A 12144-nucleotide genomic window follows, 5' to 3' on the forward strand; every position below is an offset into this window, starting at 1 on the left:
GCGAGGTTAAACGCGGGTCTCGCAAGGCTTAGCCCACGAGAGTTCTCGCTGGGTTGGGCGCACAGTTCGGGCGTGAAATTTCAAACATGAATCCCGCAGCCGTGCCCAGGTGCGGAGGGGTTGTTTTTTTTTTGTCACGTTTCTAATCTCGAGACGCACTGACCAAAACACCCGCCTGATGAATCGATGATGATGTCAGTCACCGTTTTTTTTTTTTAAATTTTACGCTGCTTTGCTCGTTTACAACACGCATACAGCGAGGCGGGGCTGTTGAAATGAACGGCATTTTCGGGGGTGAGTTCATACCCGTAAGCGTTTAGAATGCCCGGGTGGAATGATTTCTGTCAAAATGTTGAAATCGATTTTTAATGAAAATGTTCAAAAAAAAAAAACATTCAAACAACACGTGGCACAGTCCTTTAGCGAAGATCACCTGGACTGGATTGCGGAACATTGCCATGTCGGGCGAGGTCCTTCACGCACTCCTCGCGCCCCAGTGGCCGCCCTCGCCGATCGGGAGACAAGTAAGCGGATAACTATAAATTATCAATAAGCGCTAAATGTCGTGAGAATAGGTCGTAAATTTGTGTCCACTTCTCCGTCCAGCGTTCCAACCAGCGTTCGTTGTAATGGTCCGCCCATTCATCTGGTTGTTGATCGAACTTTTCTGAACTCTTCAGCTGGCTCATGTTGGGTTTTTTTCTTTATCTCCGTGTGTGCTTACTATCTCCCCAACTCGTCGATAATGCTGGAAGGTTTGCAATCGACGACGATTTTTGTGCTTTGTTGAGAAGTGTCCCGAGGAACAAATGGCAGAAGAAAAAATAATCGCGACTGATGAAGCAACAAAAAAAAATAAGGGGAATGTTTCCCTTTTGGGGGATGGTTCGTTAATACATCGCGTTGCTTTTCACTTTCTCGTGGTTCCTTTTTGTGCATAAAACGTGTTGCCACACAGCGCGGTCTTGCACGGAACCCGCTTTTCATCGGTTTGATATCATCGTTCGAAATTAACCAACATGGCGCGGGAGAAGATAAAAAAAAACACACAAATTAGAAACCATCGTACATTCGCTTCCTTTGGATCTCAAAATCGAAATGTGGAAAGTTTTTTTTCTCGGAACCAATTTGTTCGTCCTGCAAGCGCGTGTATCTGCGCATGAGAGGTTTATTTCTCCGAAGCAATCGTACGACCTCCTGCTGCAATTCCTGGTAGCATATTTTAATCACATTCCACGACTCGCCGTTTTGTCAGGAGTTTTGTCGCTCACCCAGACGAATGGAATTTCGGGAAGCATTGTGTGCCTTTTTCCGGTCACTGGGACAATGGTGCCACGCAATCGCAATTGCAACAATGTTGCGCCTTTGCGCCGGCACGAAAGCACGCAAACGCACCGAATATTGCCCGGGAGTGATTTATGCTAATTCTCCGCCCTAAAGACTCCGGCTGGCTCCATAAATCGATCGATTTTATGGAAATGGCTTACGGCATGATGGAAACCGCTCGCTCGCCCATTCCTCCGGGCCAGTTTCCCACGGCATTCTTGCACCAGCGTGGCTGTTGTTTGTTGAAATAGATATCCCTCGATAAAAGCCGCTGCCCTATCGGCCGGTAGTACCACCTCCGCACGTGCTCCAAAGCACCGTGTGCCGTGTTGTCCGAACGGGGAACTTTTATTGCCGGCTTTATTTGCATCTTCTTCTTGGTGGCGGCTTTCGCAGTGCCTGCTTTTTTGCGCCGGCGGATGGGCGGCGGCTCGGTTAGGTTTTTCGATTCATTCACCTTACAGGAACCGCGGTTCCATGCGGGAAAGAAAAATGAGCGAGAAGAAGAATAAGAAGAAGAAGAGGGAAAAAAACATCCGATTCTGTTGATGTAGATAACAAATTACCATCTTTCGGAAACCGTCTCGTGAAGGTCAACCGGCCACCAACGATCGCCAGCGGTCTGCGATCGGTTGAAGACACACACGTCATATTTCCCCGCCGGCCAACCTTCCGAACAGGCCACCCTAGCCCAGGACACGCGTGTGTGTGTGTGTGTGTGCTGGGACTACCAAAAATATCGCCTCAAAAATATCACCTCACCAAAACCCATGCATCCGAGCACACCTGTTCCGCTCGAAACTGAGCCAAAAAGTCCGACCCCGGGAGCTCCACGCCGTCTCTCTGGACCGTTTTTTTTTCGCCCCACCGAGTAGGTGTTTCGTATGCAAATGAGTCCATTCATAAAACACCACCAGTGCTGGTCCCACGGCGCAGAATAAAAAAAAACAGGGCGAAGGCAGACCCAGTAGGTGTAGCCATGGGGAGAAGACCTGCCAGGATACTGGAGGGTTTGGATTTTCGGAAGTCTAGCTCGTGACGATTTTGTTGTTTTGTGGCACTTTGCTTCCTGAAACGCAAATAATGGGCTTCATATATCACTCACGGAGCAATCAAACAAAACGGGAGACTCACATGCTCTCTGGGTTGGGAAAATAGGTTCTTTCCGTCGAACGACCTTCGGAAGGGCCGCGAAATTGCCATCCGAAAGCACCATTAGCTCGCTTCCGTCATCAAGCTCATGTTTCTTTATCGGTTTTATAATATTCCGACATCCACTTTCACTTGGCTTGACGCTTGAGGCGAGCTTTTCGTGCGCGAACTGCATCGCAATGTGGAGCAGTAATTGGCAATTGTCGTCACGAAGACAGCTTGTTGCTGTGGCCTTCGCCGCACTTACCGATGAACATGTGGTAACAACCGACCGGTGCATTTGCGCAACAAGGAAAGATTCATTCGCCTCCATTACGTCAGTAAAAAAAGCGATCCAAAAACATTTCTCCAACCCTAAAAGGCACCGTTCTCTGTTCTGCGACTCCATTTTCCAGGGCCGCGATGCTACACCATACCTCGAGCGGAACCGAGTCGGCCGGGATGCGATCGATTCGGCGGCCGCCCTCACTGACATGGGCAAGTACCTGTTCCGGGAGCGAAGATTGCCGGTGTACGACATCGCCGTCGCCATCACGAAGTAAGTATCGCGCGTTCACGTGACGGAGGAACCGAACGACTGACGTACCGGCAATCCGGTGTTCCGGGAATGTTCTCGACTACTCGACCACCTCACAAGAGACCACGCAGCGACCCTAGAAGAAGCGCAAGACTATATCCAGGCGACGGCTGAACCATCCGTGAGCGCTGAATTCGGCATCCAAACCGATTGGACCTTTGAGTGTTCATTTTCCGGCGATGTTTATTTTATCTCTGTGCAGTTTTGTAGTCCCTGTAAAATTTTGAGTCCTTTTTTTAAAGGATTTCTCCCCCATTCTCTGCCATTACTCTTGGTTTCGTCCTTTCTCGCAAAAATAGTAGATCTTTTTCTCCTTCTGAACCTAAAATTTCCGAGCCCACTCTATGCTCATTTCGTCCACTGACCTTTCGAAGCGAAATCATATGAATAGGACCAACACTATCTATGCACTAATCGAGCTCTTTCGCAGGTATGATATGTGCCGAAGAAGGAAAGGTGGCCGCTGTACAAAGGGCACAGCTGGTAAATTTTCCTCCCTATTTTCCTCACTATTTCCTTAGTGCTCAGTTTAGCTGCTTTCGTTAATATTAGTTTAACAGACAGAGTTTGTTTTCGTTTACGTTCTGCTCGTAGTTCCTTACTATCTTTGTCTCGTACCAGCTAATAGCATTTGTTTTTATTTGATATTCTCAACTAGTACTTACCCTCAATTTGCTCGGTTTGTCCTTTGCTTTAACCCCCCCCTTTTTTATCACTTCTAATGCGATACTGATTTTGGAAGCTTTTTTTCATACTTACCCCCTTCTTAAAACTGCTAATCCGTTGAGATCGCGTCAGTGATCTTTTTGTCTAAGCCGCGAATGTTACGCCATCGGAAGTGGGATCCTCCATGGAGGTGAAGCTAATTTAAAATATTTAATTTTTTAACTGCAATAACTTAACTTACCGACCAGTCGTACAAACGCAAGACTGTTGCAAAACCTGCTAAAGTACGCAATACCCAAAACAGAACTAATCACGTTAAATTTCCACCGACTCTATGACGCGACGAACAACGACATTACAACAGGAGAAAAAAGGATAAATGTGACACGTGGTAACATGAAACGTGTCACATTTTGGTGCATCTTTCGGTGGCCAATAAATCCGCCATTCACTCGAAGCAATTCATCGCCCACTTCGTCAAAACCGCGGACAAAAGCGTGTGTTATTTTATGTCGTCCTGCTGCATCCTTCGTGATCGTATCGTTAACCACCACCAATTAATTGTTACCATTACAGACTAGATATGTGTAGAAGGCAATATGCAAATGACGCGTGTAATCGCGGTACCGCAGGTAATTATAGGCCACCGATTGAGGTGTGCTGCCGGCACTGCTGCAAACCCAGCACCCCAAACCAATCAGCCGACCGCCAAACAAACAAAAAAATAGCCAAACAAATGCATCTGCATCTCTGAGCAAAACCTTCAAACGCCTGTTTGATCCTCTCGTTGTGTTTCTCGTGCTCTAGTAGAGGATTTTCACCGCTCTATTTTCTACACACATCCTATACACATCCTGCCACTGCGCATTCACTTTCTGTGTTTTCGGCCTATGTATTTTTTTCCCTGCTCACTGCTCTCACGCTCACGTTGCTATTGTACATGTTTTGTGAACTATGTTTTATTTTTTCACTCTTTCTCTTCGTCCTGAGTGGACCTCAGTGGGGGCTCCCTGATGGGGCCATTTTGTTTTTCGTCTGTCACTTCATCACACTGTCGATCTTTCTCATACTGTACATTTTGATTCGTGCCTGATCTTCTCTCTTTTTTTCTTCACACCATCTCATGCTGATTGTAGATAATCGAAACGAGACCGTGAAGCCTTTCAAGGCCTTCATTTTCACGAGCCAATTTTGTTTTTTTTTTTTTCTGTGTGCAAATGCTTCGTCCTTGTGAAGTCTACCTGGCCGCAGCGTATGCTGAAGCCGTGTTGTACATATTCTGTGTCCTGGGAAAGCTTTGTCACATTTTAGAACTATTTTTCTCTCTCTCTTTCGGACACTGTTCGCCACATTTTCATACGTTTCTTTTGTCACAACTCTACCGTCACGCTCCTGAAGCCTTTATTTTCCGAAACTGTGACTTTATTACTTCTATATCTTTACGCTCTTCCAGCATTTGGAAGATTGTACATATATTCTTTATCATTTATGGCTGATTTCTAACCGCTTCTCTTAGCTGAATATTTCAAATCCTTGTGATGGAATCCTTACTCTATATCATACTATATTCTTCATTAATTTCGTTTCAACCATTCTAACCAATCGCTCATGTGGGTGGGTAAACTAATACACCTGGTGGGGGCACCTGTTCATTTGGAGTTTTTTTAAGAAAGCATTAAAAGCTCCCAAGATAGCGGACCGATGCACATAAAACATCACGGGTGGTGGATGCATTTTTATTGTTTTTTTCCCCCCAAAACTGGTTTGGTCCCTGGTTGGGCTGAGGAGACCACAGTCTGCAACACACACACTCTTAAGTGCACGCACACAGAGGTGCATAGTGCAGCTGCAACCCGCGAGGATAACTAATGCGTCTTTCCTTTATCCACCGATCCATCTAAACTCGCGGATTCGCAGGATTCGCGTACGTCGGTGGAGCGTGCGTGGTGAACAAGCGCCTGGAGAAGGTCAACAGCGTGGCCATCATCGAGGATACTGGCGGTTTCAGCGGCATTATCGTCGCCGCCCATGAAGTTGGCCATTTGTACGTATGCTGGAGAGCTGGGTATCTGTGTATGGGTGACTAACTTTCCAACTTCTAACAGGCTGGGTGCCGTGCACGACGGATCGCCTCCACCGAGCTACCTTGGAGGGCCAGGTGCCGAGAAGTGTCGCTGGGAGGATGGCTACATTATGTCGGATCTGCGGCACACCGAGCGAGGATTCCGCTGGTCACCGTGTAGTGTGCAAAGTTTCCACCATTTCCTGAAGTAAGTCCAATTTAATTGACTCTCTAAAGGAACTTTTTTAGCAAAAGCATTCTCTCTTTTTTTTTAGTGGTGATACCGCGAGTTGTCTTCATAATCCACCGCACGAGGACGAAGCACTAGGACGAGCTTTGCCAGGGACGTTACTCTCGCTGGACGCCCAGTGCCGGCGGGATCGCGGAACGTCCGCGTGCTTTAAGGATGAACGCGTTTGCGCACAGCTGTTCTGCTTCGACTCGGCAAGCGGTTACTGTGTGGCCTATCGACCTGCCGCCGAAGGATCTTCCTGCGGAGACGGACAAGTATTATAAGCGTGTGCTCCTTCGAGCAACGGTCCTCCATTCGTGTGCCCTACTAACGGAACTATTTTGTCTTTTTTTCTCTCTTTTTTCCCGCAACTTTAAAACCAACCCCATCAATATCCTTATCCTTATTCCCAACGTTCTCCTTGCTGTCTGGCTCGCTTGCCGTGCCATTGGATGCGCCACCGTTACTCGTTGTCGTTTGCTTGCGGTTTGTTACGAAACTCATCTCAAAATACGTACGATCGAAAAAAAACACACTAACTATTCATTAGCACTGCCTCGATGGTAGATGTGTCGCGGAACACGAGAACATTATACCGGACTATTCGCAACATACGCCATCGTACACGCGCTACAATCAGCAGTCTGTGAAGTACGTATGAATTCCGGCTGGAATCCCCTTCGACCCGTCTCAGCTTCCCCCAAATTCTCAGCCTTCTCAGAAGAGTTTTGCACGATCTCTACCTCTGTCGTTCTTCCACTTACACAAAACACACCACACATTCGTCACTCACAAAACATCGCGCGGCACGAGCACACCGCTCGTAAGGATATCCGTCGTTGCGTCGAAGTCCCGGTTCCACTATTACTACTACTTCATCGTCAGTGCCGAATATAGCACTCCAGACAGCCCTTAATTTCGCGTCCCTTTCACCCATCCTCATTTTCATCCATCTCCCATGGCAAAGTGACCAATTTCCCTAAGATCCTGACATCCAGAAGTCCTGTTCCCTCAACACCATCTCTCACATACACACACAAAACTCTCTCATCTGCCCCTTCGAGCGAGTGTGCAAGTCTAGAACCGTAAGCGAGCCATTTTGGACCACAAACAGGTGTCCAGCGATCGTGGCCTCATTAGTAAACGTGGCCACCCTAGGGTAAATCAACACACGCGAGCGGTCAGAGCGCCCTCGGAAGTCATGCATCACACACAGCGCCAACCACCAAACCATCCATCTGTAAATAGTGATCTCACCCTTCAACATCTCCACGAACCACAAACTGTCTCTGTCTTTGCTAATCCTATTTGCACAAATCAAACAAAAACCAAGTCCTTGACGGTGTCCAATCAGTAGAGCAAAAGCAAAAAAAAAAAGAGACCACCCAAATGGTGGCCTCCAACAGCAAGAACATCAACAACAACAACAACAACCAAAAAAAAATCCATCATCAAACAAACAAAAACCCCAAGCAAACCAAGAGTTTAACGCGCAAATCTAACGGATCAACGTTCTCTAGATATAACTACGACGACAAGTCAGATCAGCAGGAAGAATATTATGAACCATCTAGCACGCCAACGACATCCACCACAACGACAAGCAGCACCACCACCACCACCACAACCACCACCACCACTACACCACCGCCGCCAGGGACATCGACGAGGAACAACTATTACCAGTACTTCAATCACAAGTCCACGAGTACCTATCCCAATGATTACAATTCTGCTAAAAGCCCTAGTCCTAGCGATACTGGTAACGGTAATGGCAACCAATATCACTACAACAACAACTACGGCAACAACAACAACAACAACAACAACTACAATCACTACAACCCGACAACCAAGCCGACCCCGTACAGTACGAAGACGACGACCAAGACCCCGTACGTGTTCAGTAAATACACCTTCAGCTCGACGAAAAGCCCCACGACGACGACGACGACGACGACGACCACCAGCACCACGCATCGCCCATCCTGGAACAGTGGCAACCGTGAGGATGACAATAGTAACACACTGCACTACGGCCAACAGCAGCACCAGCAGCAGAACGGCTATCAGCAACAGCACCATCACCAGCAGTACGGTTACGGGTCGGGGCACGGTGACGGTGGGGACGGTGGGTACGAGCAGGGTGGTTACGAGGGGGGTGCCACCACGACGACCACACGCAAACCGAAAGCCACCTACCATCCGGTGTTCGATGTGTACTTCAACCGGATCGCCCAAACGACGACGCGCAATCCTTACAACTTTTCCTACTTCGCCAAGCGCACCACGGCCAAGGGCGCGAGCTATGGTCTCAACGGCAACTATCTCGGTGCGAATAGTCAGCTCAGTGTGGCCAGCGTCACTAGTGGCACGCCTCGGCAGACAGCTCGCAGCGGCCGGTACTACTGAGAGCGCGTCCTATTTGTTGTGCGCCCATTTTGTTTTCACTTCGCCCCTGTTTTTTTTTTGTGTGTGCTTTTTTACGCTTTCTTTTATACATTGTGCCCATCCGGTCGCAGGGCTGGAGGGTTTGTTGGAGTGGTGGCCACCTCCAACACCTGCTCGGTTTGCACGCATCCGTTTTAGGAATGTGTCTGCCATCCTTGCATCCTTGTTGCTGTTGCTGGGCGTTTTATGTTTTTCTTTTTTTGCTTTCGTGTTTTCATGCTCACTCGCGTCGCTGTATCCTTTTTCGCTTGTGCCAAGTGTGTGCGCGCCAGTTTTTAGCTTTTTCATGTTTTCGTTCTGTTTTTGTGTCCCAGTTTCACAGCTCCGTTGCACAGTGTTTGAGCTAAGCTGTTTTATCTTATAGTTTTGTGTTTTATTTGTATCTTCTCTTGTTTGCTTTATACTTCCTTTCTTCGTTGCACACCGTTGCATATTGTTTGCCCTTATTTAGTTGTTCGCAAACAGTGATTCGTTTAGGTGAGATTTATAATATATGTATCCTTAGTTCGAGTAGGTAAAACGTGGAAAAGCTCCGAGCTTTAAGCACCGAGCTTTTGCCGAGCTTTCGTAGAGCTTTTTTTTATTATTTTTGTTAGCGCGTAAGAACGTGAACTCAAAAGTCTGCCAACTGCACGAAAATTAGACTGTGGTCCATTTAAGATTCATTTTTCGCAGCAAACCCACACACAAACCGTCATAAATCAAACATCCACCCCATTTTACGTTGTTCCCGTCTTGTCTATATGTTTAATCGTACGTTAGATATTTGTTTTATGTAGCATTGCTAGGATAATAGCTGTAGTGCAGGATTTACATGCATACGTATTTCACGCGCACACACACACACACGCATACGCGATGGGGGAAGCGTTGCAAGGCATATGATCGAGAGCTTGCAAAGCGCATCCCGAAGCGCATGGTACCGCCAATGCTCCACTGCCAGGTGCATATGGGGTAGAGTTTTCGCTGGATTTCGAAAACCGCTAGCCCCAAAAGCTCTCGCGCTCCTACTTTAGATGCACCCTTGAACACGGTTCGAACGAATAGGATATAAATAACACACGCACGCACACGCGCGAGCGCGTTAGGAAGTGAGGATAGAAAAGCGTACTTTTAGAAGAGTGTCGGAGAGCGAGAGACAGAGGAGAAGCAAGCACTTACTCGTTTGTGTCCGCACGCGCCTGAGTCGCACCTATTTGAATCGGTAAGAATGTATTTACTTCACCAACACCCAACCCCCTCAAAGCACCCGTCGCCTTCCTCACACCCTGGAGGGTGGCGTTTTTTTCCCACCCCTCGCTGGCAGATCGGCGGGCCACTCAATACATCATCACCGAACACTTTCCTGTCGCTTCTCATAGTGCATGAGTAGCCGTTGTCACCTGTATTGACTCGTTTGATCTCCTGTGATCACTATGATCCTTTCTTCGAGATCCCTTCTGGGGACTGATATATGGTTCATTGTTCTTCCACTGTACAATTTCGTATGCCAGATTTCAACCACTGTACATGCTACTCACTGTATTCTTGATCCACTGGTTTTGGATTTCACGGACGTGCGCTACCTGTAGTAGGGTACTGTGTCGTCACCTGTACAACTCTTTTTCTCTCCCTTTCACTCTATACCTCTGTCTCTCGCTAATCATAATAGTGTAACCTTCCTTCTGATGTTCGTTATTGATCGCTCAAACTGAGTACCTTTTTTCATGCGCTCAACTTAAAGTGGCGTGGTTCTGTCCTCTATCAAACAACTTACGGGAAGGATTTGTGGATGATACAGGACGTTCAGAACGCCGTGAACCCATCCCTCTTTTTTCTTGACTTTTCTATTTTCCGTCAGCTCACGGATGCTCGCGACTTTATCGTGGGTTAAACGCACTTTAATAACTTTCCAGCTCTACTTCACCTGACCTGAAAATACTTTTTCGACCACTTTACTTTACCTTACTGTCTACTGTCTACTTATACTCTACTCCGCCACTCTACTGCTCCGAGCGTTGGTAAACGGACGTAACGAATCTCGCACTCGCTCGGTACTGTCCGACTTTTCCACTTTACGAAACCTTCAAAAAGAAAAACGCCTATTAAACCCAACAAAAAAAAAACATCTTCGTTTCATCACCATCTTTGGCCCTCACCACCGAAGTAGGACGCTTCCGCTGGGTTGTGCGCCTTGCTTGCCTCTGATGCCTTGTTGAGAGTAGCACTAGAGTCTAATATCGTCCTTCCCTTCGCGGTAGCTTACTTTCCGCTAAAGGACTGCGAATGACCCCTCATAGCTTGCCCATACCCACCTCTATAACCGCATCCCATTCACGTAGATCAGAATGTCCTCAGACATCGAGATGTAGCCGAGCTAGCCGGAACGTAGAAGCCAGATTAACAGCCTCTGTTCCTTCCCAACCTGGTTCCTGAAACGGAAATGCATGCAACACAAAACAACCATCTTTTGAGACGATGTTGGTAAAACCGGTGGGCACATTCTGGAAAGAAACCGAAAAGGTGCACTGCCATCTGCATGTAAAGAATCCATATGCCCGACAAAAAAAATACATACTGCTGCATGCTCTACTCCATTAGCGTATCGTTGGCGTAGTTGTACAGGCGTATCGCTTACTAGACGTTAAGATTAAGATAGCGAACCTAAGATATTGTACTGTAGTTACAACCCACAACACGTAGCACTTCCGTGCCAGCGTTACAACTGTCATTTCAAACAAACAACCCAAAAACACGTCACATGAAAAAAAAAAACATTCTACGCACATGTGTAGAACGCACAAGGGCGAACAACCTTCAAGGGCCAGAGTGATCGGTCGCCCACACGCTGTATATAAAGGTGCGCGCTTCAACATGTACTATTCCGTTCCCTTCTTCCAGATACTATCGGATTCCCTGAGTCCGCGTACCGCAAAGTCCACCTGGAACCGTCGCTATATCTGATGGTTGGACGTAACAAGCTCGAACCCTACTTTACCGCTCTCTAATCGGTGTAACTGCCCTACTCTCTCGCTAGCAAGCAAACCCACCCCCATGTACGGTGTGTTGCTATGTGTAAAATACTATTTATGCCCACGATGTAATACACCAAATAAGCAAAAAAAAAACAAACAATACCCAAAAACCGCTACCCAAAACGGTGCAACGAAAAGAAGGAATCCAAGCAGCCTCTCACTGCCACTCGAAAGGTACGGTGTTTTTGAAATATGCACCGTTTAACGCACGTGCACTGCACGGGAACGTTCTTCTGCAACGCAACCCGCACAACACTTGAGAACCGTTTATTTCCGGTCAAGATCATCGAAATAAATCGAAAGCAAATAAGCACGGAATAATGAAAAAACGAGAGCACCAAATTAGATCCCATTTCATACGTTTGAGAAACGAACGATTCTATATAAACCCTGTCCTCGATTAGGCCACTTTTTGCATGACACCATCCGTCCATTAAGTTAAGAACGTTCCAAAGTAATGTAAAAATATTGTAGTTTATAAACACACCCGTTAAGCACTGTAAACAATAGAAAACAGAACGATTACCCTCGGGTTTCTAACAACGATTATATCCCCAGTAGTAGATAGTTTCTAAGTCATAGCTCGCATAGAAATGTGAATACACCCCCGAATGTATTTTTAAGGCTTGGTTTGCATTTAGATCCACACCGTGTAACCGATATA

At 47.0% G+C, this 12144-nt stretch overlaps 1 protein-coding gene across 1 annotated transcript in view; it reads left to right on the forward strand.

Annotated features, from left to right (window-relative positions):
* The window catches only part of LOC128720026 (uncharacterized), a 51020-nt gene extending 42593 nt beyond the window's left edge, over positions 1 to 8427 (forward strand). The window contains exons 6-12 of the mRNA XM_053813709.1: positions 2874 to 3016; positions 4298 to 4353; positions 5639 to 5765; positions 5827 to 5991; positions 6059 to 6290; positions 6566 to 6666; positions 7536 to 8427. Of these exons, the coding sequence (XP_053669684.1) occupies positions 2874 to 3016; positions 4298 to 4353; positions 5639 to 5765; positions 5827 to 5991; positions 6059 to 6290; positions 6566 to 6666; positions 7536 to 8427 (1716 nt within the window). The remainder of the gene's footprint in view (positions 1 to 2873; positions 3017 to 4297; positions 4354 to 5638; positions 5766 to 5826; positions 5992 to 6058; positions 6291 to 6565; positions 6667 to 7535) is intronic.
* Positions 8428 to 12144: the final 3717 nt, after the last annotated feature.

Source organism: Anopheles nili, chromosome 2 (genome assembly GCF_943737925.1).
Source record: "Anopheles nili chromosome 2, idAnoNiliSN_F5_01, whole genome shotgun sequence".
Lineage (NCBI taxonomy): Eukaryota > Metazoa > Arthropoda > Insecta > Diptera > Culicidae > Anopheles > Anopheles nili.